Source organism: Trachypithecus francoisi, unplaced genomic scaffold, assembly GCF_009764315.1.
Source record: "Trachypithecus francoisi isolate TF-2019V2 unplaced genomic scaffold, Tfra_2.0 Contig01603, whole genome shotgun sequence".
NCBI classification, from domain to species: Eukaryota; Metazoa; Chordata; class Mammalia; order Primates; family Cercopithecidae; genus Trachypithecus; species Trachypithecus francoisi.
Genome location: NW_022681445.1, coordinates 270,571 through 297,360, shown reverse-complemented (window position 1 = coordinate 297,360; position 26,790 = coordinate 270,571). Strand labels below are relative to the sequence as shown.

Genomic DNA, 26,790 nt, shown 5'->3' with positions numbered 1-26,790 from the left:
AAGTCAGAAGCAGAGAGATGGCACCATGAAAAAGATTCAACCAGCCATTTCCAGCTTTGAAGATAGAGGAAGAGGCCATGAGCCAAGGAATCTAGGCAGCCTCTAGAAGCTGGAAAAAGCTCAGAAAGAGGTCCTCCCCTCAATGAGCCTCCAGGAGGAACTCAGCCTTGCCAACACCTTCGTGTTAGCCCAGTGAGACCTACTTCAGACTTCTGACCTCCACAGTTGTAGGATAATTAACTCTTACTGTTTTAAGCCACTAAATTTGTGGTAATTTGCATTCTGGACTTCTTTAATGTTGTTGGTCTATTTAAGAAAAGCTGGCGCAGAGGACAGTATTCATGCAGCATTCATGCATCTTCTTCCAAATCATTCCCAGGCATGCTACCCACCATGGCCTGCCGGTCTTTTCCCATCACCAAATATTAAATGATGTACTCTTGACGCAAATTGCTGGGTCTCAGCCCCAGAACTTATGATCTGGGGTGCGGCCTGAGAATTTGCATTTCTAACAAATTCCCCGATGCTGCTGCTGATATTGCTGGTCATTTTGAGGTCCACTGGTCTAGTGGAAGAGAAAGGCATGTAAACAATTAAAATACAGTGTGTTAACTGGCATGATGTAAGCACACACATAGTACAGCAATCACAGTGAAGAGGCATCAAAATCATGTGCTTGTCTGGAGAAAGATTTTTTTTTTTTTTTTTTTTTTTTTTTTTTTTTTTGAGGCGGAGTCTCGCTCTGTCGCCCGGACTGGAGTGCAGTGGCCGGATCTCAGCTCACTGCAAGCTCCACCTCCTGGGTTTACGCCATTCTCCTGCCTCAGCCTCCCGAGTAGCTGGGACTACAGGCGCCCGCCACCTCGCCCGGCTAGTTTTTGTATTTTTAGTAGAGACGGGGTTTCACCGTGTTAGCCAGGATGGTCTCGATCTCCTGACCTCGTGATCCGCCCGTCTCGGCCTCCCAAAGTGCTGGGATTACAGGCTTGAGCCACCGCGCCCGGCCGAAAGATTTTTAAAAGAAGTGAATAAAAAAGACAAGACACGGAAAAGTGAGGGGGAAAAAAGGAAAGAATATGTCTGGCAGAGGGCAACCCCATATAAGAAGACATAAAGGGGAAACTGCTTTTGTTTTTAGGACAGTGAAAATATATAACTGGAGAAAGAGTGCCCAAGGGCAGGTGGTGGGAACTGAGGCCAGAGAGGGAAACAGGCCAGATATGAGGGCCTTTCTGTGCTAAGCAAAGGAATCTGACATTATCCCACATGCTACAGCGATCCATTGATATCTAAACACAGACTTACACATTAGAGGGCATACTGGGCAGCTGTGTTGGATGAGTGGGGCCGATGATAAGACCAGCAGCAGAGAAAGCAATAAGAAGGCTCTTCCAGGAGCCCACCAGAGAAGCAATGAGTGCTGGCACCATGGTAAAGGCAATGGTTTGGATGGCATGGCCATGAGAGAAGCATAAAGGTAGAGTCTGTAGACCATGGTTACCAATTAAATATGGGAAGTGAAAGTGGAATGTGGAAGACTAGAGAATGACTGCCAAGGTTCGGGCTTATACATTTGGTTTGGTTGGCTATTGGAACCATTCACCAAGAGAGGAATGCCTAGAGGAGGAGTCTACTGTCTAGGAGAGGTGATGACTGAGTTAGGATTCATGGGGCATAAAGTGCCTACATTATACCCAAGGGATATGGCCAGAGGAGAGTTTTAAATAGCTATAAGTTACCAGGACATCAAAGCACAAAATAAAATTTAGTGTTCAAATCAAATAAAAATGTTTACTTAAAGACTTTTTAAAAATAAAAAATGGTTTCATTTTGTCAGATACTTTTTGTAAAACAGTGCGCAGTGTCCTCTCATTCTTCCCCATGCCTAATGTGTGGCCAGTCTCTTTCAGAGTCAAAAGCATGGGAAAGGGAAAGGGAAAGGGAATGGAGAGTAAGAAAGGATTTAGTGATGACTTACTTATGATAGAATGCACCTACTAGTAATTATAGTGACTGAGATAGATGCTCCTTGTCAAAGCATGTTTTAGAGTTGGTACCATTTTGTTCCATTCCCGGGGATTGTGGATATGTTCTGTCTTTACCCTGAAGACAGAACCAGGCATACTGATTGCAATACAACATAGGGCAAGATATGGACTACATTAGAGTTAATGTTTTTAATTTTTAGAGACCATATAGACATAGCATTAAGAAATTAAATAATGTATGTATCTTGAGCCCCAACTGAAGCATAACAAATGGCATTATGTACTAAAATGCAAAAAAGTCATTTGCTTTCAGAAGTTAAAAATCAAAAGTTGACCCTGTAATTTAATTTAAATAATAATTAATAAAAGGTTATAGAAAAGGTGCATTCTGGGAACTTTCACAGAGCACCATATAAATGCATGTAAAAATATATACAGAAAAAAATCACCTATAGAATCACAGATAGCTTTAATTGCATTTATCCTTTCCTATATTAATATTTAATAATGAGCATGTAGTGCTCTTATAAATTAAAACATGAAAAACATTTTAAAGCTAGTCTTCTTAATTAAAAATACAAGTATTTTTAAGTATATTTTAATGGAAACCTGAGATGATGCCGACATTGGTTCCTAACACAGATGTTTTGCCCAACTGCCTCCTTACTGTCTAATATGGAGTCAAGTGGCATCCAACGTGATGTCAGCCTTGGTGTCAGACATCTAGGCTGATGCACAACTAGGGGGCTAATAGCTTGCTCATATGTGTTAAAAAATAACAGAGACAGGCGGGAAGGCTGGACTAAACAAGGAAGAGAAAGTTTTAGGACATCAATTTAGAAAGCTATTTCAAATTGTTGGGAACCATGAAAGGATGAGGTTAAAAGGTTTTTCCTCTAAGGTAGCCCATGCTGACTTGAACCTTCTTAAATGCAAAGATAAAAAGACTATGCTCCATAGTGACTATGGCTGTATGTACTCCCTGAATGCATCCCTGTCACAAAACTTAGGGCTAAATCTTCAAAGTAAGATCAGGCCACCATAGCTTGGCTATTACACAAATGGCTCCCACAAATATAGGCGATCCAAAGACACCTATTCAGAAGATAAAATTAGGAATAAGAATTTATGCTTATAAGCATGGTACTTCACATATTCCCAAGATGCTAGGTAATACCAGCTACATATGCAATGCCCGCTTAAGCTAAATCCTCCACAATTTTGCTCAGGGTTACTATGCAGTTTATTGAAGGTTAATCCTCCTTATAACTTGACTATTAATGAAAAAATTGAAAAATAGGTGAAGATGACAAAACCTGAAGAAAATGTTTACTATTTTAAACCCTTTCAAAGGTGAGTTATTTTCATGTCTAAACATCAAATATTTATAATTCATGTCTTGAAAACATCTCACATCAGTGCTAATTTTATTGTAAAACTGGACAGTGTGTAATTCTCTAACTACAGGGGAGAAATGGGAGTAAAAATGGCTTCTATCAGTTAGCTACTGCTGTGTAACCCATCATCCCCAAAACTCAGTTACTTAAAACAATAAGCATTTATATTGTTGCTCACAAAACTGCAGGTAAGCTGATTAGTTCATCTGGTCTCAGCTGGGCTCCTGCATGGGTCTGCAGTCATCTTTGGGTTGGGTTGGTAGCTATGTTAATCTTGGTTGAGCATTCTCACATGTTTTGGAGTTGGCTGACTGTAAGTTGGTCTAGGATGGCTTTAAATGGGGGGAAAATGAGTTTTCAGTATGTTTTCTCATCTTTCAGCAAGGTGGGCCACGTTTGTTCTCAAGGAGGCAGGGCTCTAACAGAAGGTGGAAGGACAGAAGGCCTTTATGCTCAGACCTGGTACACTGACACTTCTGCCACATTCTATTCACCAAAGTAAATCATATTCAAAGAGGTGAGAAAATAGACTCTACCTCTTGATAGGAAGAACTGTGAAGACACATAGGAAGGAGTAAAGAATTGCGGCCAATTTTGCAATCAGTCTGCCATATGCATAAACCAAACAGAGTACCCAAGTCAAATATTAGGAAAAAAGTTTAAACACAAATGAGTGATGGTCAGTAAAATAAGCAGACCATCTGTTTCTTATTGTGTGATGATATGTGAAGAAAAATGCTAGTTTTATTCAGTAGAGGGAAAAAGTTTTACACCTCTACTTTATCCCATCCAAATAGAACTCCATCTATACCACATTTTTACCTAGGGCTGACCTTGAAAGATACTTTAAAAATGACTTAGTTCTTTCTATTGGAAATGAAATATATCTATTGACTATTTTGTCAAAGAAAAAAATGTATAATTTTACTCAGCATAATGTTATTGGAACCGTTAGGAGATGTGCCAAATTCTGACACTTTTTAGAATGATTCAGATACTAAAATTTTGCCAAGAACATTTCAATACCTGAGGCATTTTTTTTCTGAATTATCCATTTAATCATGCACTTCTCCTTCCTTGTTTTTGTAGATGCAATTCAAACAGATTGTGTTTTCCCATCTGGGGTTTCTGAGCCATTTGAAAATAAAGCATAGTTGGATCTAGAGTAATAATAAAATTATTTAACAAACAGTATGGTGTGGGCACCGGCCAATAAGAAAACAGCCTGACTCTAAATTTTGCTATGCTGTGAGTTCTACCACCACCATTCCTCTTAGAAAAGAGATGAAGGATGCCTCCCACATCACCTCCCAGGAGAGAGGTGCTTTAATGAGACCACTCCAACGGCTAAATATTTATTCTCTGGAACATTAGGGACACTGTGGACTGGTGTCTGGAAAATCAAAGGTGCAGGAGACAGGCTAATTTCTTTGACAGCTGAGGGAAAGGAAGCTGGCAACATTGAGATTGGCCAGCACACCCAGAGTTTGTCAGGGAAAAGGAGATGTGTTTCTCAGGGGCCAGATATGGCCCCTCACTAGAGGGAGCTGGAGGGATAAACACAACTCAGCTAAGAGAAGCTGTGTAGGTATTGCCAGATTCTCAGGGGCTGAGGAAGAACTAGGGAACTAACTGGAAGAGAGATGCATTCATATTCATCAAGGGAACTACACGTAGAGATCCAGATCAATGAGAGCCATTCTTTCTTACCCACCATGGAAGTGTCAATGAAAGAAAAAAATTAATTCTTAAAACCTGAAGTTGGGCCCAGAAATTACTAACCCAGTTTCATATAGTACCAACCAAGTTAAGACTTTTCCTATTTCCCTCACCTCTCCTGCCCCAGTCCTTTGCATTCCAACTCTGAAGGACCAAGACTTCCACCTAATGAAATAGGGGAGAAGAAATCAAAGCAAAAGTGGTTAAGGCAAGAAGTTGACCACAACATTCTTCCTCACTGCTCGTCTTCCACGAGCCACAGCTAGGGAAGTAAGGAAAGGACTTACCCTTAAATCAGTTCTAAAGTTTGAGTGTCCCATCAGACTGGACATTTTAATAACTGATCAGAGCTTTCCATTTATCTAAGAGTGCAGAGAAAAGTTATGAGATGGCCCCAATTTTCACTTCAGAAAGAATAAAATATAAAAAGAAGAAAACAGCAAGAAAAAAAATTAAATTGCTTTATTATATATCACTCTTCATCCTTCTTTGATGGACTAGTACAAAGACCCATCTCTCTTGGAGATAACACTTTCGTGGAGGAAACAGCAAAAAGAAGCAATAAGTAATTATGTAATAACAGGTAGTGATAGCGAATGAAGGAAAATAAAGCAGGGTTAGGAGATGGGTGTGTGGAGGGCAGTGCTATTTTCCACAGGGCAGCCAGGGAAGGCATTTGAACAGAAACATGAAGTGACAGAGCCAGCCTTAAGAAGACTTGTAGGAAGATGGTCCAGGCGGGGGGCGGAGGGGGGAGGGCGGGGGAAAGCAATAAGTGTAAAATGTGAGGCAGGAAGGAATTCGGTTGCCCAAGGATTTTTTTTTTTTAAGTTTGTATGACTGGAATAGGGGGAATGGATAGAGAAGGGTAGGTTATGATTTTGAAAATTCACTAGGAGTTTAACCGTATACAGTCATGAAAAAGGTATTGAACTTGAAGTGTAACACAAAACTATTTGAGAGCTGAGTTCTATTCTTTTTTTTTTTTTTTTTTTTCTTTTGAGCTGGAGTCTCACTGTGTTGCCCAGGTTGGAGTGCAGTGGCATGATCTTGGCTCACTACAACCTCCACCTCCCAGGTTCAAGTGATTCTCCTGCCTCAGCCTCCCAAGTAGCTGAGATTACAGGCACCTGCCACCAAGCCCGGCTAATTTTTTGTATTTTTAGTAGAGACGGGGCTTCACCATGTTGGCCAGGCTGGTCTCAAACTCCTGACCTCCTGATCCACCTGCCTTAGCCTGCCGAAGTGCTGGAATTACAGGCGTGAGCCACTGTGCCTGACCAAGTTCCATTCTTACATATTTACCATGGTTGCTGTGTACAGAATGGATGGTAGACCACTGAGACTAGACACTGGGTGTTCAGTGACTAAATTTTTGAGTCAGCTGCTTCTGAATCACCTAGGATACTTACTGAAAGAACAGATTACTAAACCCTATCCATTGCCAAAACCTACTGATTCAGAATCTTTTGAGGATAAGTAAAGGATGCTAGTTTGTGGTGATGCTCCAGGAGATTCTTTCATGCTGTCAGAATCAGGAATCACAACCCTGTATTAGTGACTGTTTTATGAGCACCACAAGAGAACTTTTGCTCAGTATCAGGCTTATGCTTCCCATGAAAATGTGCATGCTTTTATCTTGCCTGTTTACTTTAGCCACTTTTCATCCATCATTAACAACAGTGCAGGAATTAATTGTGCAAATTTTTTGCTTCCAACTTTAACTTGGACTCAATTTTACTATTTATCTGACTTTCATTTTCCCTTTCTCTGGTATTTCTGTTTATTTTTTAGTATTTATGGATCCATATTGTTTTTAAGACTTAAACTGCCACCTCAGTAGTCTTCAGAGTAATATAGTGTACCATACATACATTTAATTTAGACTTATGCCCATTATAGCCTCAAAGCCTTCTCTGAGTAAAAGGAAAAGTTTCGCATTATTTTTCCCTTAAAGAAACAGTAATGGTAACTTTGTGATTCTTTTACCCATCACTGTCATTCAAACATCACTGGATGAGTTCATAACCAATATCATTTAAATATTTTGTCTGCTACAACACATTCATCTGTTCTGCTTTGCTAAATAACATATTGCCTAAACTTAACTGCAAATAAATAATTTTAAAGGCTTCTTTTAACATGTAAATTTTTATAATACTGATTTTTTTGTCTAATGCATCATGCAAGTGGTTTCCTAATACCTTCAATCCTAGAAAATGTCAATAAACATAGAAGAGCTCTTCATAGATTGTTGAGAAGACTTAAAGTGAATTTGGCTTTTATTACATGAAACAAAAAATTATATTGGATTTTAACAGTAATATTTTAACAGCTTCTAGGTAGAGGCAAGGAAGGAAGTCAAGTGTGTACTAGTCCAAGTACCTATAATAGTATAATAGAAGCACTTACCAACCAACATTTCACATCATCACATGCCGTGCTCCTAATAACAAGGCTTTTTCACTAGAAATATTGCATTAACATTAGACTCTCAAATTGCTAGGTATGAAAAATCACTCACTGAAAAAAACAGTCTATTACTTATTTAGGCTGGTCAAGGTTAAAATGGCCATTTATATATTTCTAACTTCAGCTCTAAGCTCAGAGAGCATCTGATCAGCCAAGACAAGAATTTATTTTGCCTGTACCCACAGAGTAAAATGATGTTAGCCATCAGTTCATCCTTTGCCAAAAAGAAATATCTCCTAAATTTATACACTATAAACCATCTAGTAAATATATCTGCATACTATACATTTCATATTTATATTATGCACTGTGAAGGGGGAGAAAAATCTTCATGAGGTTTATTCAAATGATATGAAATATCCTAAGAACATCAGTTCATCCATATGAATTCTGTACAAAGTACAGAAGTGTAAGTGGAAGTGGTCATCATAGCTGGACTGTAATAAGCCCCTAAAATGCAAAAGCTCATTCTGAATACAATAAAGCAGTGAAATTCATATAAGTCATTACTTTTCTCCTATACAAAGTCATCTGGTAGTCTTTACTGTTAACTTCATGCTAAAATGTCCCAAGTTTAGACTGTTTACCAAGAAAAGAAATAGGAAAGAATTAATAGTTTTTAATTTCAGGTTAGAGGAAGAACCCTTATCACGCAATAATGAAACCCAAGCAAGTCCAAGTTTGTAACTGCAACAATGCCTCTCATTAATAGATTATCCAAATTCCTCCATGGCATTCAAACTGTAGTTTAAAACCTAATAAACAAAACCACATAAGAACAGGATCAAGTTCTACCATGAAACAAAGAATTATAATAAAGTTTATTCAGCCCTGAATATTTAATTTACGAGCATGAGCAAAGGAGAACACACTTCATCTAAATGACACCATTCAAGCAGTGCTATAAAATAATGCTACTTAGTAAGTGTGGTGCATTATGTGATTTGAACGATTCTGTTAAAAAAAAAAAAAAAAAAAAAAAAAAGCATTAACAAGTAACATTGTCCCCAACAGCTTGGAGCCTACAGATACAATTACTTTGGTCATATCTTTCCAAATGATTTAGTAATGCTTTTTAACATTGCAAACATAAATCTATCATAGTACTGGAATTCTGATACATTTTGGTGCTTCTGGGGCTGCCTAAAAATGAAAAGGCATCCAAATGAAATGCACTATACACTTACTATACCTTAAAATTTCAGTTCCTAAAACGTGAAATAATTATCTACCATTTAGCTGTCTGATTTAACTGTACATTGTAGTAGATTTTTACCTCTAGGATTTTTACTGTACTTTGGGAAATTAGTGGTAAAACATGTTTAAAAAACAGCATGTGACTATACTTGAGTTCACATAAAATAGCATTTTTACAACTATATTGCAATTTAATCCTTTTTCACAGGTTAACATATCACCAAAAAATAAAAATAAAAACCACAATACTTTTGAAAATGTAACAATGCATATTTATTTCAAGAAATCAGAGGTCACCTTTAGGTCAATTTACCACACCAGAGGAACAAAGTTGTTAAACTACAGCTGTGCTGAACTGAGCCACTTATCCACAGTACAGTATAGAAGTTGAAGTTTTTTTTCCCATCAGGTCTTCAGCTCAAAATACTATTATCATGCTTAATTTAACATGGTCTATGTCTTCTCTGGTGTGAATGATGTGATCCACCATGTTGGGTTGGAGGAGGTGGACTGCACGTTGGTGGAGGAGGTGGCACTCCTTTCCATGCAGGCCATCTTCTGTGATCCATTGCATCTCTTTGTGTAAACTGAGGGCTCAAGGTTTCTTGATTTTCAGTGAACTGAGGTAAAAAGTTAGGGTTATAGTGGTGAAAAGCAAATTCACGTGCAGATGGATTACCATTTTGAGACTGGGGAGCACGTGGTGGAGGAGAATTCATATAAGGTGGCACCTGGGCAGTAATATGTCCAAGTGATAGATCATAGGTCGTGGTTAGAGCTGGCACTTGGCTAGAAACCAAGTTAGGAGTACCTACATCCTGAGGAGGATATGGCATTGGATAGTTTACTGGTGATGATGGAGATGGAGGTGGTGCATAATGCTGTTTTTGAGGCATAATATGACAAGGGGACGATACCACTGGTTGACTTTGATACTCAGGATAATAGTCAGGAGGTGATGGCTTCTTAGCACCAGAATCTGAGTTATTCTGAATATGATCAACTGTTAAATTGCCATGTTTTCTTGTAAAAACACTAACGGTTTCCCACTGGATGGGAAAAGGCGGACTTAGAGATAGTTCTGGGGGAGGAACCTGAAGATCCTTATGTGGCTGATTATGTTGCTCGTGTGGCATTTGTTGCATAGACGGTAGTGACATCATGGTGTGCTGCTCTGGTGGAATATAGTTTAGATGGTCCTGTCTAGCAGTCTTTTAGGGATTTCAGCGATTTCAGTTCGTGGCGGAGCAATACGAGGACGAACTTTTTCAAGCGAAGCACCGGTAACTTGTTTTCGAGCTCTCTTATGGCGGCGTTTGATATGAGCCTGTAAGCTTTTCTGAGACAAATATGTTCTCTTGCATCCCTGAACAACACTACACATGAAGACAGAACCTCGTTTATGCTCCTCAATTCGCAGCACAGGATAACTACAGCGTGGACATATTTTATATCCGATTTTGTCATATAAATTAGCACAGTTATAGCAAAAAGCATGCTTGCATGGAATTATTCGCCCATAGATTTTAATAGGCAAATCACATTTGTCACAGAAATGAATTGGTGAATCATCCTTTTCACCTATGATGTTTATCTTAATGTCCCCCCAACGGTAACCAGGAATTTTTTTCTTTTTTCTCACCAGTTTAACTCCTTTAGAGTAGTACTTCCCGTCTTCATTATATTCACGTTCTTGGTCACCAGCAGGCATCTTGTTCATATTCCTTGGAGATGAGACACAGATTTAGGTTTGTCTACTTCCTCAAAAATGACTTTTAAAGGAATTCTTCTGCTAACATCAAGGCCACGCAACAATCCAGAACTATGAGTGCCTAGTAACCCATTATCAGCGTCATTAGGATCCAAGTTTCGGCTCACAAGGGACCGGGAGTCATGTGCCAGTAACACGTGCGCATTACAACGCATGTGCACCATCTTCCCAAGCCTAGGAGGTGAAAGTGCGATCCGATCCCGCCCCAATCCTCCACTGTTTTGACCTTTAAGGGCTTCCTTCTCTTCTCACCTACCCTGTCCTACCACTCTAGTGAGGGAGTTTGGGCAGAGAAAGCAAAAGCTTCAGTGTTGAGGTTGCTAATGCCACTCTTTAGTATTCAAAGAGAAAGGGGTCTTTGTGGAAACAGAAACTGATGGGCGTGCCCAGCAGGCCCTGCAGAGCTTTGCCTTCTAGGACTGACTTATTTTTATACTATTGCATTTTTGTGAACTGCCTTAAATCCCTCATTGGAATAAGATAGGATATGTCTGTATGTGTGTGTATGTATATGTACATACATACAAAATACACACACCTTTAAGATTTTGTGATTTCACGATACAATAAGTTTAAAATCAACTTTGTCTGGAAGAAGGGAGCATTACATTTATCTCGTCGAGGAAAAATAATGTAAGAAGTAGTGAATAGGGTCGGGCGCCTTGGCTCACTCCTGTAATCCCAGCACTTTGGGAGGCCAAGGCGGGCAGATTGAGGCCAGGAGTTCCAGACCAGCCTGGCCAACATGGTGAAAACCCATCTCCACTAAAAATACAAGAATTAGCCGAGCATGGTGGCACATGCCTGTAATCCCAGCTACTCAGGAGGCAGGACAATCACTTGAGCCTGGGAGGCAGAGGTTGCAGTGAGCTGAGATCGCGTCACTGCACTCCAGCCTGGGCGACAGAGTGAGACTCTGTCTCAAAAAAAAAAAAAAAAAAAGTAGTGAATAGATGGTAACTTCACTGGGCTAGACATTTTTTAGACATTTGCTGTTCTTGCTTAATTTTAAAAAGTGTTATCGGTATTTAGCCCATATTTCCTCACGTCCTACCTTGCCTCTAAGTACAAACTGGATCACAAAAATAGCAACACACCATATTTTTCTGTCTCCACTCCACTCATAGTTGTGGCACCTCTATTCTCCTGAATGTGCAGACATTCACCCTTTTAGCTTTGTTGGCTGTCAACCCCTGCTCCCTGCCCTCCCCTAAAATACTAGACAAACATCACTGACCAATCGAAGTGAAGTATCTTATGAGACTTACTGCAGTATGAGAGAGCTCTGCCTTAACAGTGTCTAGGCAATGTCTCAGAGGGGAAATGACAGGGTAGGTTATTAGGGACTAAGGTGGGTGATTTCAGGGCAGGTCTTGCGAGGCAGGCCTGTAATTGGGATTGGGTAGATTTTGTGACATAATAGCTGTAGATTGGTGAGCACAGCAGGAGGAGAATATTGAAGAAGTTTTGATGGGGAAGGTGGTATTCTTGTTAAGTAAACTCTTTGAGTTGGTTTACAATTTTATTTTTCAGGAAAATGTATTTCCTGGAGCAAGTACCTACGTTTGCTTATTCTCAAAATGGATTAATATGGAACAGAAAGCGATTCCCACGTCTGTTAATTGTTTTACGCAGTGACGGAGAATTATGTTGGTTTCAGTACTCACTTACCACATAGCGGTGATCGTTTTCCTTTTCTCTGGCTCTGGTTTGTCAGGTTGTTGATTCTTTTTTTTTTTTTTTTTTTTTTTCCTCTCAAGTAGATGGGACTAGAGGCATGTGCCACCACACCTGGCTAATTTTTATATTTTTAGTAGAGACGGGATTTCGCCATGTTGGCCAGGCTGGTCTCAAACTCCTGACCTCCAGTGATCCACCCACCTCGGCCTCCCAAAGTGGTGAGATTGCAGGCGTGAGCCACCACGCCCGGCCAGGTTGTTGATTCTTGACTACACTAATGGTGAAAACGCAACAATGTCCCGATAACCACCAAAGGCACCAGTGTCCACCAGTATGCAAAGTCACTACTGCCCCAGCAAAGACACAATACTCACTGAAGGTGCCACTGAGTCCAAGAAGATAAATGGACTTCTGTGCTCCCTTTCATTTCACTCTATTACATGGCCTACAAAACACTTCAGGCTTATTCTCCCTAGTGTCTTAGATTATTCCGAACTCATTCCTTCACTTGCTCTTAGATATTGCTCCTCTACCAAGGACTCAGGTTATAAGCTCATGGTGGCTAGTTTAAATTTAGATGAACAGTGCCACTTGCCTCTGATACTGTCTCCTAGTTCTTGACCTTCTCAGTATCCCAGCAGTGCTACTCTCTCTTGGGGTTCATTCATTCACAGGAAGCAACTTCATCCCTTATGCAAATGAATTCCTTATGGGTTCCTGTCATGGAGTCTCCAAACATACCTAACCTACCTAAACACTAAGGCCAACGCATGTTTTTCTCTCAAACCAGGTATCCTGTTACATGTTGATTTAAGTTTTAGATCATTTGAAATTCTGTTGGCTTAGAAACTTTTAAAGTGGTACTGTATTTTTTTTTTTTCCTTTGGAGATGAAGTTTCGCTCTTGTTGCACAGGCTGGAGGGCAATGGCGGCGTCATCTCGGCTCACCGCAACCTCCACCTCCCAGGTTCAAGCAATTCTTCTACCTCAGCCTCCAGAGTAGCTGGGATTACAGGCATGCACCACCATGCCCAGCTAATTTTGTATTTTTAGTAGAGATGGGGTTTCTCCGTGTTGGTTGGTCAGGCTGGTCTCGAATTCCCGACCTCAGGTGATCTGCCCACCTCAGCCTCCCAAAGTGCTGGGATTACAGGCGTGAGTCACCACGCCTGACCAGTACTGTATTTTTTTATAAGCCAAAGTGGTTCTTACAAAAGCATGGATGTTCTGCCCTATTATAAACAGTGAACCAGAATTCTGAGCAAAAACTAAAACAACATTAAAACATATGCAAATGTTCCTCTTTTAAAATTACAATTACTCACTTGCCAGGCTCTTCATGAGGGTTCAATATTGCTTTAGTGATGTGCATATAATTCAAATGCCATGAATATGAAGGGAAAAATCTGTCAGATATAATGTCCATAACTTGTTTTCTCTTTCCTTGAAGCAGTGTTAATTTTTTTGTCAAAACTGAGACATTTTTCATGTGACAGAATTCTGTCCTTACCCATGACCCTGAATGAAAAAAGTCAGCTGCTTTTCCCAGTTGAGTACATTTGCATTTGTTGCTCATTGGGTCTGCTTCAAATTAATTTAGAAATAAATTAAAAGTTCTGCTTTTGAGTAATGAAAGCATGCTTTACCATAGACAAGCGATGTTAGCTTCTAGCTCCATACCCAGCAACTGCCCTGGTTCAGCACTTCCAATATCTCTGCTTGGAGTATTTCCTTGTTTATAGCTGAGAAACCCGACGTGAAAATTCTTAGTAAATATTATTTGGTGAAATTGTTGATAGGAAAAAGGGTATTGACCTCCCATTTATCCCTATCAGATTTAAGAAGCGATCTTGCTACACTCAGAAAGCTGTCTTTACAAATTGATCCTTATTTAGTACCTTCAAACAAAAAATTAAATGGGCTTCCATTCAGCCACCTCCTTTAGGGCAAAGAGACTCACTCTTTCCTTCAATCTCATTGCTCTTAAAAGTTGCTAGACATACATTCAATTGACAGAAGGGAGATTCAGTGTCTGTCAGTCTATAACAGTGATTGGATAGAAAAAGGTTTGGGTTTGGAGACTTAAATGAAATTGGAGCTTTTGAAGTAGCTTGAATTCATGGAGGCCTGCTTGAGTTCAGCTTCCCCTCAAAAAGAAATCTAAACGAGGTTGACAATGAAGAATTATGGACTACGCAATGGAGGAGTATCAATGTGCACAATTAATACTAGGAAACAGGTTGAGACATCTCCGTTTAAGCTACATGCCATCTGGCCTAGAAGCAGTCATTCTACCAGAGTGACATCAAAGGTCAGCAGGAGCGAGAGCCGTATGTCCCGCTGCCAGGCTCCTGGATTTTATTTCTCATTTAAGAGAATCTGATCTGTCATTCCTCTGGCTCCTGTGGGCTTTAAATTCACATAATCAACATATCACTGCCAGAGACTTAGTAATAGCTGAGGCAGTTTAAAGGTGAGTGGAGAATAATCGTGCTCCCAGGCCAGATGCCTTCAGTTCTGCAAGGAAACAAAAAGTCCATCTCAGGCTCCAAAAAGGAAGGCAAATTGCCCTGTTTGAAGGAGACCTCACCTCTCCTCCCACATGTGCTAGTAGCTACATTCTGCATGCTGGGAGGCCTGGCCCTTTGCAGAAGTTTAAGAGCAGTGGTCCTCAAAACATGGTCCACAGACCCCTGGGGATTCTCAGGGACTTTTCTGAGGGTCGTTGAGGTCAAAAGTATTTTCATAATAATAGAAAGATGTTATTTGCCTTTTTCATCATTTGACATTTGTGACAATAGTGCAAAAGCAATGATGAGTAAAACTGCTGGTACCTTAGCATGAATCAAGGTAATGGGACCAAACTATACTAGTAGTCGGTATATTTTTTACTGCTACACAGTAAAAAGAAAATGTCAGTTTCACTTAAACATGTCCTTGGTGAAGTGTTAACAATTATTAATGTTATTAAATGTCAACTCCTGAGTATACATCTTTTTCATATTTTGTGTGACAAAATGGAAAGTACATATAAAGCACTTTTGCTGCACACTGAAGTACAATGGCTGTCTCAAGGAAAAGCACTAATGCCATCATTTGAGTTGGAAGGTGAACTGCTTTTTTTTTTTTTTTTTTTTTTTGAGATGGAGCCTTTCTCCGTCACCCAGGCTGGAGTTCAGTGGCGTGATCTCAGCTCAATGCAGCCTCCACCTCCCTGGTTCAAGCAATTTCCCTGCCTCAGCCTCCTGAGTAGCTGGGATTACAGGGGCACACCACCACACCCAGCTAATTTTTTTTTTTTTTTTTTTTTTTTTGTAGAGATGGGATTTCACCATGTTGGCCAGACTGGTCTTGAACTCCTGACCTCAGGTGATCTGCCCGCCTCGGCCTCCCAAAGTGCTGGGATTACAGACGTGAGCCACTGCACCCAGCCTATCTGCTTTTTTTTTTGAGGAACACTGTTTTTATTTGGAAGAACAACTGACAGACTGTGGTTATTTGAAATTGGGTATTTGGCAGATATTTTCTCAAAAAAATGAACTAAATTGGCCAGTAACTTCAAGGAAAATAACTGGCAGTATTTATTGCCAATGATAATATTCAAGCTTTTGAATGAAAATAGGAATTTGGAAAATCTTGTATTTGCCACCGTGAGCCTAACAGCTTCCCAGCGCTAAAAACGTATCTGATAAGATCAATGGTGATTAATAATGAAGACAATCTTTTGAAATTGTATAATGAAATGTGCTTACACTTGGAAGATCTGCATAATTCGGTGCACCCAATATTTTCCAAGTGCCGACAGTTTGGTGTTACAAAATCATAAATGTTTAAAAGACACATTGAAATAAAGATAGCAATGGATTTTGTTGTAACAGAGTATGAAAACTTCATTGATATGTTTTAGATTCTGCATTGCAGGTAATCTGTAACTGTTAATAGTGTATTGTATGTTTTAAAATCACTGAGTAAATTTCAAGTGTTCTCACTACAGAAACTATGTTAATTATTTTGACTTCATTATTCCCCATTTTATTCATAAATCATGACATCACATTGTACCCCATAAATATATACAACTATAATTTATCAATTTACAATGGAAAACATTTCTTAAACTACCACTTGTTGAGTTTTGGTTTAGTTTCAGAGAATATCCACAGTTATCTAAAAACCTATTCAAATACCCTTATACACTTTCCCTTTTTCAACAATATATCTGTATGAAATTATATTTTCTTCCTATATTTCACCAAAACCAAATACAGATGCTCTTTGACTTACAATGGGGTTATGTCCTGATAAAGCTATCATAAATTGAAAATATCATAAGTCAAAAATGCATTTACTACACCTAACCTACTGAACATCATAGCTTAGCCTACCTTAAACATGTTCAGAACACTTACATTAGCTTACAGTTGGGCAAAATAATCTAATACAAGTGTATTTTATTATAAAGGGTTGACTATCTCATGGACTTTACTGACTACTGTACTGAAAGTGAAAAACAGAATGGTTGTATGGGCCCTTGAAGTATGGTTTCTAGTGAATAGGTATCACTTTCACATCATTGTAAAATCAAAAATCCTAAGTTGTACCATTGTAAGTTGGGGTCCATCTGTATTAAAAGAGATTGAATGCAGAAACAATGAAGAATCAGCTGTCTTCTATTAAACCAGACATTAAAGAGATTTGCAAAAATTTAAAACAATCCCACTCTTCTCACTAATGTTTTGAAAGAGATAGTTATTTTTCATAAAAATGTGTTATGTACATTAATGTATAATGGGTTTGTTATTGTTATTTTTAAATTTAAACATTTTTTTTAAGTTTCTTGATAGACATATTCCACATAAACAAAAGCTCTTTGGGGTCCTCAATAATATTTAAGAGGGTAGGGTAGAGGAGTCCTGCAAGTAAAACGTTTGAGAACTGCTGCTCTAGGTGATCTTTAATGCCCTTCTCTTCCAGAGACAGCACCATCCCTTCCCTCATCCACTGCCCTAAGCTCTGTCCCAGAGGTCCCAGAACATTCCCATCTTCTAAATTAGCTGATGGTGGCATGAGGAAGGGAAAGAAAGATCAAAATCACTTTCAGCGAAGCACTGTGTCATTTACTTAGCAATATATCTCGTTTAACCCTCACAACAGCCCTGTGAGGTAATAATAATAATAATATGACCAAATAGTGGGGCAGCAGGACACATAAAGAGCCAACATCATTGTAAGGGTGAGCAAAACCACATGCTGGCTAAGTATTAGACCAAATAAATAAAAACATCTTAAATACAGTTACAGCACTACTAATTTTTGAGTACATGGTGGTGGTGCTATACCTAAATAAAACTTCATTGTAAAGCATTAGCAAATTCATAAAAGCATCTGATCATCATGGTATTTTTAAAAATGTTAATCAATGAACCACAACACACTTGTTTATTGACAATGGAAAGGGAACAAAGAGATCTTCATCTTGAAGAATATTGAGAATCACCGCACTGTAGCATTGTAAACTATGCTGAAGCCATAGCAAACTCAGTACATCCAGAACAATGCTGAGCTCTTTGGAATGATTTCCTTAACTCTAAAAGTCCACCTTTGCCATCAAACTATTTAAGACACTAGTCAGGGAAGACAACAGACATATGTTGAAGCCAACTAACAGCCCAGTACAATATAAGATTAGATGAGGGAAACTGACAGAAAGTGCTATAAGAGATCTGGGCACATAAAGAACTTTTGGTCAAGGTGATCTTGGATAAACTAAGATCAGATCTTCATCTTTCAAGATAGGATTAAATGGGCAGAGAGGAGAGTCACTGACCTTCCAAGTCAGGGAACACATGGACAAAGACAGACATAGAAAGGGCAATATGCTTGACTCAGTAGTGGACTCATAAAGAAGCAGTGGGAGATGTGGTTGGGAAAGCTAGTTTAGGGCCAAATGTTGGAGGGTCAGGATGGACTAAGAAGCATATAAACTTATCCCTATAGGTAATTCAAAATCCTCAAGTAAAAATATAAAAGAAAGACAGCAGGATGTGGCATAGATTGGCAAACAGGAAGAGAAATTGAAAGTCCTATTAGGAAGCAATTTACAGTTCAGGACTGAGATTGTTCAGGTTTGACTGAGGAAAATAGAAGCAAAAAGGAATGAGCGTAAGAGACATTGAAGAGTCACAGTTTGGTGATTAAGGCAATGGAGAGGAGGGAAAGAGAGAGGACTCAAAGTTTTCAAGCCCAAGAGACTATCACATGGTCCAACTAGGGAGGGACCATTTGGGTTGGGGCCCATCTGCTTGCTCTACACCCTCTTAAGTTTGGTCCTAGTCCACTACAAGGTCTGAGGCACATGTTTAGTGACATGGAGGAGTTTTGACTTAGTCTGACAACGTAATCTGAACAGCCTCCTGAACTTACTGCTGGTCAGTTCTTCAGCTGTTCGTGAGATGCCTGCCCCTTCCCGGCCCAGGACTGTAAGGTCTGGATTTGTTTCAAAGGCTGCAGCTGCCCACTCACTGCTCAGCACACATCCAGGCCTGCTCCCCTTACAGAACAATTCCTCTGGATTCTCCCTGGGCCTTTGAACCAGCGAGGACTTTGGGCTTGGCTTTCTTGTTTTTTGAGGATGCAGCCTTGGATTGGGGCCTTGATTTTGGACTCAATTGTACTCAGCTTTATTCCACAGCTGTGGGCAAGCAACACCTACCTCCACTCTCCCTGTTGCTTTCTCAGAATATTTTTTAACCTGCCTTGTCCCCATCAGCTGGAGAACAAGATCAGATAGACTTTTTGCATAGTACTAGGTTCAGTTCTGAAAAGTGTTCGGCGACAGTTAAAGGGGATCGTAGAAATGGTAAGAAGGAGAAGGAAAGGAAAAAGCTAAAGATGAAAATTTTCAGTCTGGAGGATGGCACGATGATGAGATAATCATCTTTGGGTACAGAAAGGGCTCTGCTGGAGAGAGGAAGCCTGGCTGCCCTCCCATCTGGCCAAGGGCAGACCAAGGGCTTAGTTACAGCATGGGGGATTTACGTAATATAAAAGAATTTCTTGAACAAATGCGGAAATGGGTTTCAGAGGGGGTTTGTGTAATTGCCTTCACGGGAGATGGCTAAGAATAGCATAGCTCCTCCGGCAGCCGGGAAGGCAAAGAGGTGTTCTGTGGACAGGCAGGAGGTGAACTTGGGTCATTTGTTGTTGCCCCTTCCATAACTCCTACCCTCTTCTTTTTCTATAGGAATACACATTTCTGCACTCTGTTGGGCCCCTGTGGAAGAACTCTGAACCCTTCTCCAGAACAAGGGCTCTTGGCCAATTCCTGGTATTTTTAGAAAATCAGCCTGTAAAGACTTTGCCCCCGTGGCTACCAGAGCACTGTAGTAGTGATCATTTTAAAAGCCATAGAGGTAATTTCTGACTAAATGATATCCTAGGCAGACTCAAAAATTGTTTCTTTAACTGAAGGGTTGCATGGCTGGGTTTTAATTAGAATGGATTAACACAGTGTTCCCATTTATAAAAGCCAAAATTGAAAAGAAGGAAATGCAGTGAGGTAATTAAAGTGAGGAAAAAATCCTCTGGATCCTCCCCCACCCAAATGGAACCATTAAAAACACAGGGAAAATTAAATAAACATTTGTTATTTTTTGTATACCTTGATAATGTCTGTACATAAAATCTCAAGAGTGTCACATAGCTGTTTAAGTTTCTAGTGTGTATATACATGTATGTTTTTTCATGTGTGTACATAGTTTTGTACTATATAATCATAAACACACAGATTGTCTTTTGTTTACAATAGTATATGACAGTATATATAGGTAACACTTTTTTTTTTTTTCCTTTTTTCTCTCAACTGACTGATTTGGCAAAGTCAAGAAGTTTGCATGGTAGTGCAACAAGATGACCTACATGATTCACCACTGCAAAGTTTTGAAATGTGTCATTGGGTTTTCATTCCAAGCAGCAATGGAAAATCATTGGTAAGCATTCTCTTGTTCGTCATGGCAACATCCTTTGATGGATAGACCTGTAGAAAGGTGTTAAAGCGGGGGAATAAGGACAAAGGCCACATGTGTTTTATCATTTATCAAAATTAAGGTTCTGCCACATTTTTACTAGAAAAAAAAAGTACCATGCCTACATATCAATTTCAAACCCATCAATTACTGAGTCCTGTCAGAACAATTGTCTCCTCAGCAGCTCTCATGTCTGTCCCTACTTCTCCATCCAATACTACCTGTTATATCTCCCATGGATTACTGCAATGGCCTCCTGGCTGGTACCCCAGGCTCCAGTCTTCTTAACCCTCTTCAAATATTTCTCACGCCATCACCATCTTACTCTTTATTAAGTAGAAACTTAATTGTGTCACCTGTTTGATTTAAATTGGTCAGTGGTTCCCAGATGCCTACAAGATTAAGTCCAAGCTCAGTATCATGACCCTTTAAGATCTTTCTCTGGCCTTTGCCAAACTCTCTTGCTTATCATTAACCTCTCCTCAGCTACTCTCCAAGCTGTAGCTCCAGCAAGCTCTGTCCACTCCCTCCCAGTGGGTTCTCTTTCTTTCCCTACCACACCTTTTTGCTTTTGAGCAGCCTGGCCTCTCTCCCTGGAACTGTCTGTCATCCACTTCCTTCCCTGGCTGTCTCTAATGGATGCTACACAACTCAGGTCCAGCTTCATCTCTTCCAGGAAGCTTCCCAGCCAGGACCCCACACCCAGTTTAGTATCTTACCTATGTTCCTACAACAAGTACAGCATTACCTACCATTGCTAGCAGAAAAGGGCTCCAAAAATGAGGGGAGAAAACCTTTTTAAAAGAATTTGATATTCAGTATTTCCCTAGAAAAGCATCAAAGTGATTGTTGTGGGGAAAAAAAATGAGGATTTACTTGGACTTTCTTATATTTAACGTTAATTTTTTAAAAACTTTTTGATGCAATACACATACATATACAAAAGTGCACAAATCATTAATGTAGAAAGCATCCAGATCAAGAAACCCAACATTACCAGAACTTCAAAAGCCCCACCTTGTGAACTCTTCCAGTTCCTAATCCCCAAGGGGTAACTACTCCTCTGACTTCTAACAGATTGGTTTTGCATATTTTTATATTTTATGTAAGTAGAATCATAAAGTATGTTCTCTCTTGTGTTTGGCTTCTTTCGTCCAACATTATGTTTGTGAGAAACACTCATCTTGTTGCATGTAGTTGCAGTTGGTTGGTTCTTGTTATTGTACATCAATATTCAATTATTTACCTTCTCTATTGTTGATGGGCATTTGGATACTTTCTGTTTTGGGACTCTTATAAATAGTGCTTCTGTGAAATTCTTCCACATCTTTTGGTGAACATAGGTGTGCATTTCTGCTGGGTAAACATTAGGTTAAACAATATAAAATTGCCAATATTCAACCATTGTTTACCTACTAAGATGACAACTTACTACCTAGGAGTGGATTGCTGGGTCATTGGATACAAGTATATTCAGCTTTAGAAGATACTGTTAAATAGTTTTCCAAGGTGGCCATACAAACGTATACTCCCTCCAGCAATCTATGAGAGTTCTGCTTGTCTAAATGCTTTTTGATTTTAGCCATTCTAGTGCGGAGGGGGTAAATAGTTGGATCATGTTGTGGCTTAAATTTGCATTTCCTTCATGACTAGTGAAGTTAAGCACCTTTCCATCTATTTGTTGGCAATTTGGAATATCCTCTTTTGTGGTTAGCTCAAGTCGTCTGCCCAATTTTCTATTGAGTTGTCTGCCTTATTCATTTTGTATTATTTTTATTTCACAGCTGAGGGCATTAGAATGTTTTCATTGCTTAGCTCTATAAATACTTTTATCCAGTTTTATTTCCAAAGAACTCTGTGTTCACCTCTATCCAATTATATATTACACTGCTGAAATTTTATTTATATATCTACTGTTCCTTATGAGTACAGTAATTTTCAAGTTGTTAAATGATTGGAAACTGTAACCTTATTCATCATATTTCAACCCTAGAATAATATCTATTAAGTGCTTCAGTAAATATTTGTGCAGTTAACTGATATACACTTAACACTGTATTCCTCCTAAATTGGTGTTAACTGTTTTGTATTTCTCTGTATAAAGTTTATTTCTGTAAGACAAATTGTGTGAATTATTCTGCCCATCTCCATTAACTTACAAAGGAACACCACTACTTGCAAACATACAAAGATGAGGATCAGAGAATAGCAGAATTGTTTTCTAGTTAAGTAAGTGTCTATGAATAATAAGCAACAAAAACTTACCTAAGTGATAAGAAAAAATTCTTTTTTTTATTATTAAACTTTAAGTTCTGGGATACATGTGCAGAATGTGCAGGTTTGTTACGTAGGTATACACGTGCCATGATGGTTTGCTGCACCCATCAACCTGTCATCTACATTAGCTATTTCGCTTAATGCTATCCCTCCCCTAGCCCCCCCAGCACCAACAGGCCCCAGTGTGTGAGATGTTCCCCTGCCTGTGTCCCTGTGTTCTCACTGTTCAACTCCCACCTATGAGGGAGAACATGCAGTGTTTAATTTTCTGTTCCTGTGTTAGTTTGCTGAGAATGATGATTTCCAGCTTCATCCATGTTCCTGCAAAGGACATGAATTCATCCTTTTTATGGCTGCATAGTATTCCATGGTGTGTATGTGCCACGTTTTCTTTATCCAGTCTATCACTGATGGGCATTTGGGTTGGTTACAAGTCTTTGCTATTGTGAGCAGTGCTGCAGTAAACATATATGTGCATGTGTCTTTATAGTAGAATGAGAAAAAATCAAAATCTTAATAGCTTAATGGGTAAAGGGCCTTGATATGTGGGGTAATTTATATCAAGAGAGGTAAAAACAAAAAAGCGAATTGGTAAGATTAAACGACCAGTCACACTTTATTTACTTACTTACTTACTTACTTACTTACTTACTTACTTACTTACTTCAGTTTCTCTGTCACCCAGGATGGAGTGCAGTGGCGCAATCATGACTCACTGCAGTCTCAACCTCCTGGGCTCAAGTAATCCTCCCTCCTCAGCCTCTCCAGTAGCTGGTACTACAGGTGCACATTCTACTACGCCCTTCTAATTTGTATATTTTTTGGTAGAGATGGGGTTTCACTGTGTTGCCCAGGCTGGTCTTGAACTCCTGGGATCAAGCAATCCATCTGCTTCGGCCTCTCAAAGTGCTGGGATTACAGGCGTGAGCCATTCCATTCAGGCTTATTTATTTAATGGATGCAAAAATTACTAAAAATTAAATTAATAACATCTAAAGCTGATAAGGTTTTTCTAAATGTGGTACCTCCTTACACTGTTCTTCATTGTGCTTTTTATTAGAGCTGATGGTTTACGCATCTTCTTCCCACATTATATTGTAACTTTCTTATGAGCAGGACCTACTTCTGATCCAGTCCTATTGTAAAACCGGTAGGTACCCTCATGCATACAACCTTACTAGAATGCAATTTGTTAGTGCATTTCAAAAGCCACAACAGCATATACATGCCTCCTTTGATGAAGTAATTCACTCTTAAGTATTTAAGGAAACAATCTATAGGAAAGAAAATAAATCTATAGGAAAGAAAATAAAATAAATATTAAAAATAATATTTTCATTTCTATTATTTATAATAGTGATAAATGAAATCAATAAATTTCTAAATAGAAACAATTGAACAAATTATGTCACAGAAACTCTAAAGAATATCATTCTGCCATTAAAAGTGGAAGATTTTGCCAGGTGTGGTGGCTCCTGTAATCCCAGCACCTTGGGAGGCCAAGGTGGGTGGATCACTGGAGGTCAGGAGTTCCAGACCAGCCTGGCCAACATGGTGAAACCCCATCTCTACTAAAAATACAAAAATTAGCCGGGCATGGTGGCATGTGCCCGTAATCCCAGCTACTCGGGAGGCTGAGGCAAGAGAATCACTTGAACCCAGAGGTGGAGGTTACAGTGAGACAAGATCGCACCACTGTATCCAGCCTGGTTAACAGAGTGAGACTCCATCTCAAAAAAAAAAAAAAAAAAAAAGAGGATTTTGAAGCACCTATGGATGTAGGCCGATGCTATTAGATGAAAAAGATTCAAATCATATTATCCTCAGAATAAAATTATGCCATATAATTATACATGGGGCCATGGGAAAACACAAATACAAAAGAAATAGGTGGAAATTTCAAAGTAACAGGATGATGCAGAGTTTCTTTCTTAAATTTTATTATCATTCATTCACTCATTTCCTCCCCTGCTCCTCTCCTGGACACAGCCACCATCATTTCTTGCTGGGATGATGGCAACCACTTCCTAACTGGTCTTCATGCTCTTCTTCCCCTGTTCAGCCACAGTCTATTCTCAACACAGCCAGAGTCATCATGGAAATCACAGGTTGGATCTTGTCACTTTTCTGCTCAGAAGTCTCCAATGGCTTCCCATCTCACATAGAGTGAAAAAAGAAGAGTTCTTACAGCAGCCTGTATGACCATGGACAAGCTGAATGTTGTTTTCATCCTGACATCATCTCATTCTGCACTCTTCCTTGCTCGCTCTGCTCCAGCCACACTAGTCTCCTTGCTCTTCTACAAATGTCCTGGGACGCTCCTACCTCTAAGTCTTTGGACTCACTCTTGCCTCTGCCTAGAAGGCTCTTCTGCAAGATAGGTTCTTTGCTCAAACAACTTCCTGACCATGCTATTTAAATTTGCAACACTCTGACATCCACATATTATATCCTCCTCTCTCCTTCATAACAAGTATTACCATCTACTATATCACGTTTCACTTATTTATTTTATTGTCTGACTCCTAGAGTATAATCTCTATGGAAGCAAGACCTTCTATCTGTTTGGTTTACTGCAATATCCTCAGCAGCCCCTAAAGAGTGCCAAGCATATATAGTAAATGATCAATATTTATTGGTGAAATGAAGGAACAAATTTACTAAATGTTTTTCAAGGGCCTGTTATTTTTAAGACCCTGTGCTGAGTGCTAGAAATATAGTAGTGATACTAAAAATATAGTAATAAACAAAAGAAAGGCTTATTTTTTGTTTTGTTTTATTTTAGGGACAGGGTCTCACTGTGTCATCCAGGCTGGAATGCAGTGGTGCAATCATACCTCACTACAGCTTCAACCTCCTGATCTCAAGCCATCCTCCAGCTTCAGCTTCCTGAGTAGCTAGGACTACAGGTATGCTCCACGATGCCAAGCTGACTTTTTTTTTTTTTTTTTTTTTTTTAGAAACTAGGTCTCACTATATTGCCCAATCTGGTACCAAACTCCTGGCCTCAAGCAATTCTCCCACCTTGGCTTCCCAAAGTGCTGGGATTACAGGTGCGGGCCAACATGCCTAGCCCAAGAAGAAGTTTTAATATCATGGGACTTACAAGACAGTGGAGGAAGACAAACAATAGGAAAGAAGAGAGAGAGGAAAGGAGGGAGGGAGGGAGGAAGGAAGGAGAAAACTAGCAACAGTGGTAAGATCTATGAAGGTGCGAGCCAGGTGAGGTGACAGACCACATAGTTAAGGGGTCTAACTTCAATGAAGTTATGTGAAAGACATGCAAAAAGCATTTCAGGCAAAACAGCAAAGGCCCTGAGACTGAGAAGATAGGAGAAAGTTTAGTAAATTTATAGAAACAGAAAGACCACCAATGTAGCTAGAAAAAGGCTATGAAGAAGTGACAGCAGAAGCAGAGAGCCAGGTCCTGTAGGCCCTTTAAGTCAGGGAAAATTGTTTGGATGTTGTTGTAAACACAACGAAAAAAATTGCTAAAGGTTTTTTAAGCAGAGGAATGACAAGGCTGTTATAATATTGTTCGTGAAGTTTTGGACTAAAGTCACCAGAGTCCTGGATTACTCAAATTGCAATATGACAACTAGCATTCTGCCTCATGTGTTGCAGGCAGACGTTAATGACAGTTGATTTCTTTCTTATTCTAAATATCACTTAGTACATATCACCAACTGACCTAGGTGAGGGAATACCTTTATTATTACCACCTTTTGTAGTTTTAACATGCTGAATGTTTTAAAATGGTTTTTATTCAATGCTTATAATAAAATTGAGATACTGAACATTCTGTTCCTAAAAAACCATTTATCCTTAAAAAGGTTTTTGATTGATTTCTTCCCAACAAGCTCTGTGCATTAACTCAAACTCAATCTGCACCGGAGACTCTATGTGTGTGCAAATGAGAGTTGAAATGTGAATCTCCAAGGAGCAAGCTTGGCCCTTGTTGATATGTAAAAATTTCCTCCAGAGCATTTGTGACAAATCCACTCTAGCATTCTCCTAGATGTACTCCTAGGCAGCTTTGGAAGGTACACAGAGATAGGTTCCTTTCATCTCAAATGAATTCTCCAAAGGCTAAGTTCTATGTCTTTAGGAGAAATGAAAAATACCAAATATTCATGTGTGTTTATTTAATGAAATTAGCTAAGAAAAAATAGGATGGGTTTCTGTGTTAAATAAAATCTCCTAATATTCAACAGTTTAAAGGAAACTTTAGACTCTTTAGTTACAGACATTACTGGGGAAAGGCA

The 26,790-nt window shown here is 39.3% G+C and overlaps 1 protein-coding gene and 1 long non-coding RNA gene across 5 annotated transcripts in view; one reads left to right on the top strand and one right to left on the bottom strand.

The window, feature by feature from the left end:
- The window catches only part of LOC117074144, a 1,124,950-nt gene extending 1,101,317 nt beyond the window's left edge, over positions 1 to 23,633 (top strand). For all 4 annotated transcript variants that reach the window (XR_004433520.1, XR_004433517.1, XR_004433518.1 and 1 more), the window contains one exon: positions 23,588 to 23,633. This is a non-coding gene — a long non-coding RNA (uncharacterized LOC117074144). The remainder of the gene's footprint in view (positions 1 to 23,587) is intronic.
- On the bottom strand, positions 9,023 to 10,547 carry CBLL2 (Cbl proto-oncogene like 2). Its single transcript, XM_033195336.1, is given in 2 exon segments — positions 9,023 to 9,974; positions 9,977 to 10,547. Coding segments are annotated over 2 exon segments (1,275 nt in total). The 5' UTR covers positions 10,494 to 10,547; the 3' UTR covers positions 9,023 to 9,216.
- Positions 23,634 to 26,790: the final 3,157 nt, after the last annotated feature.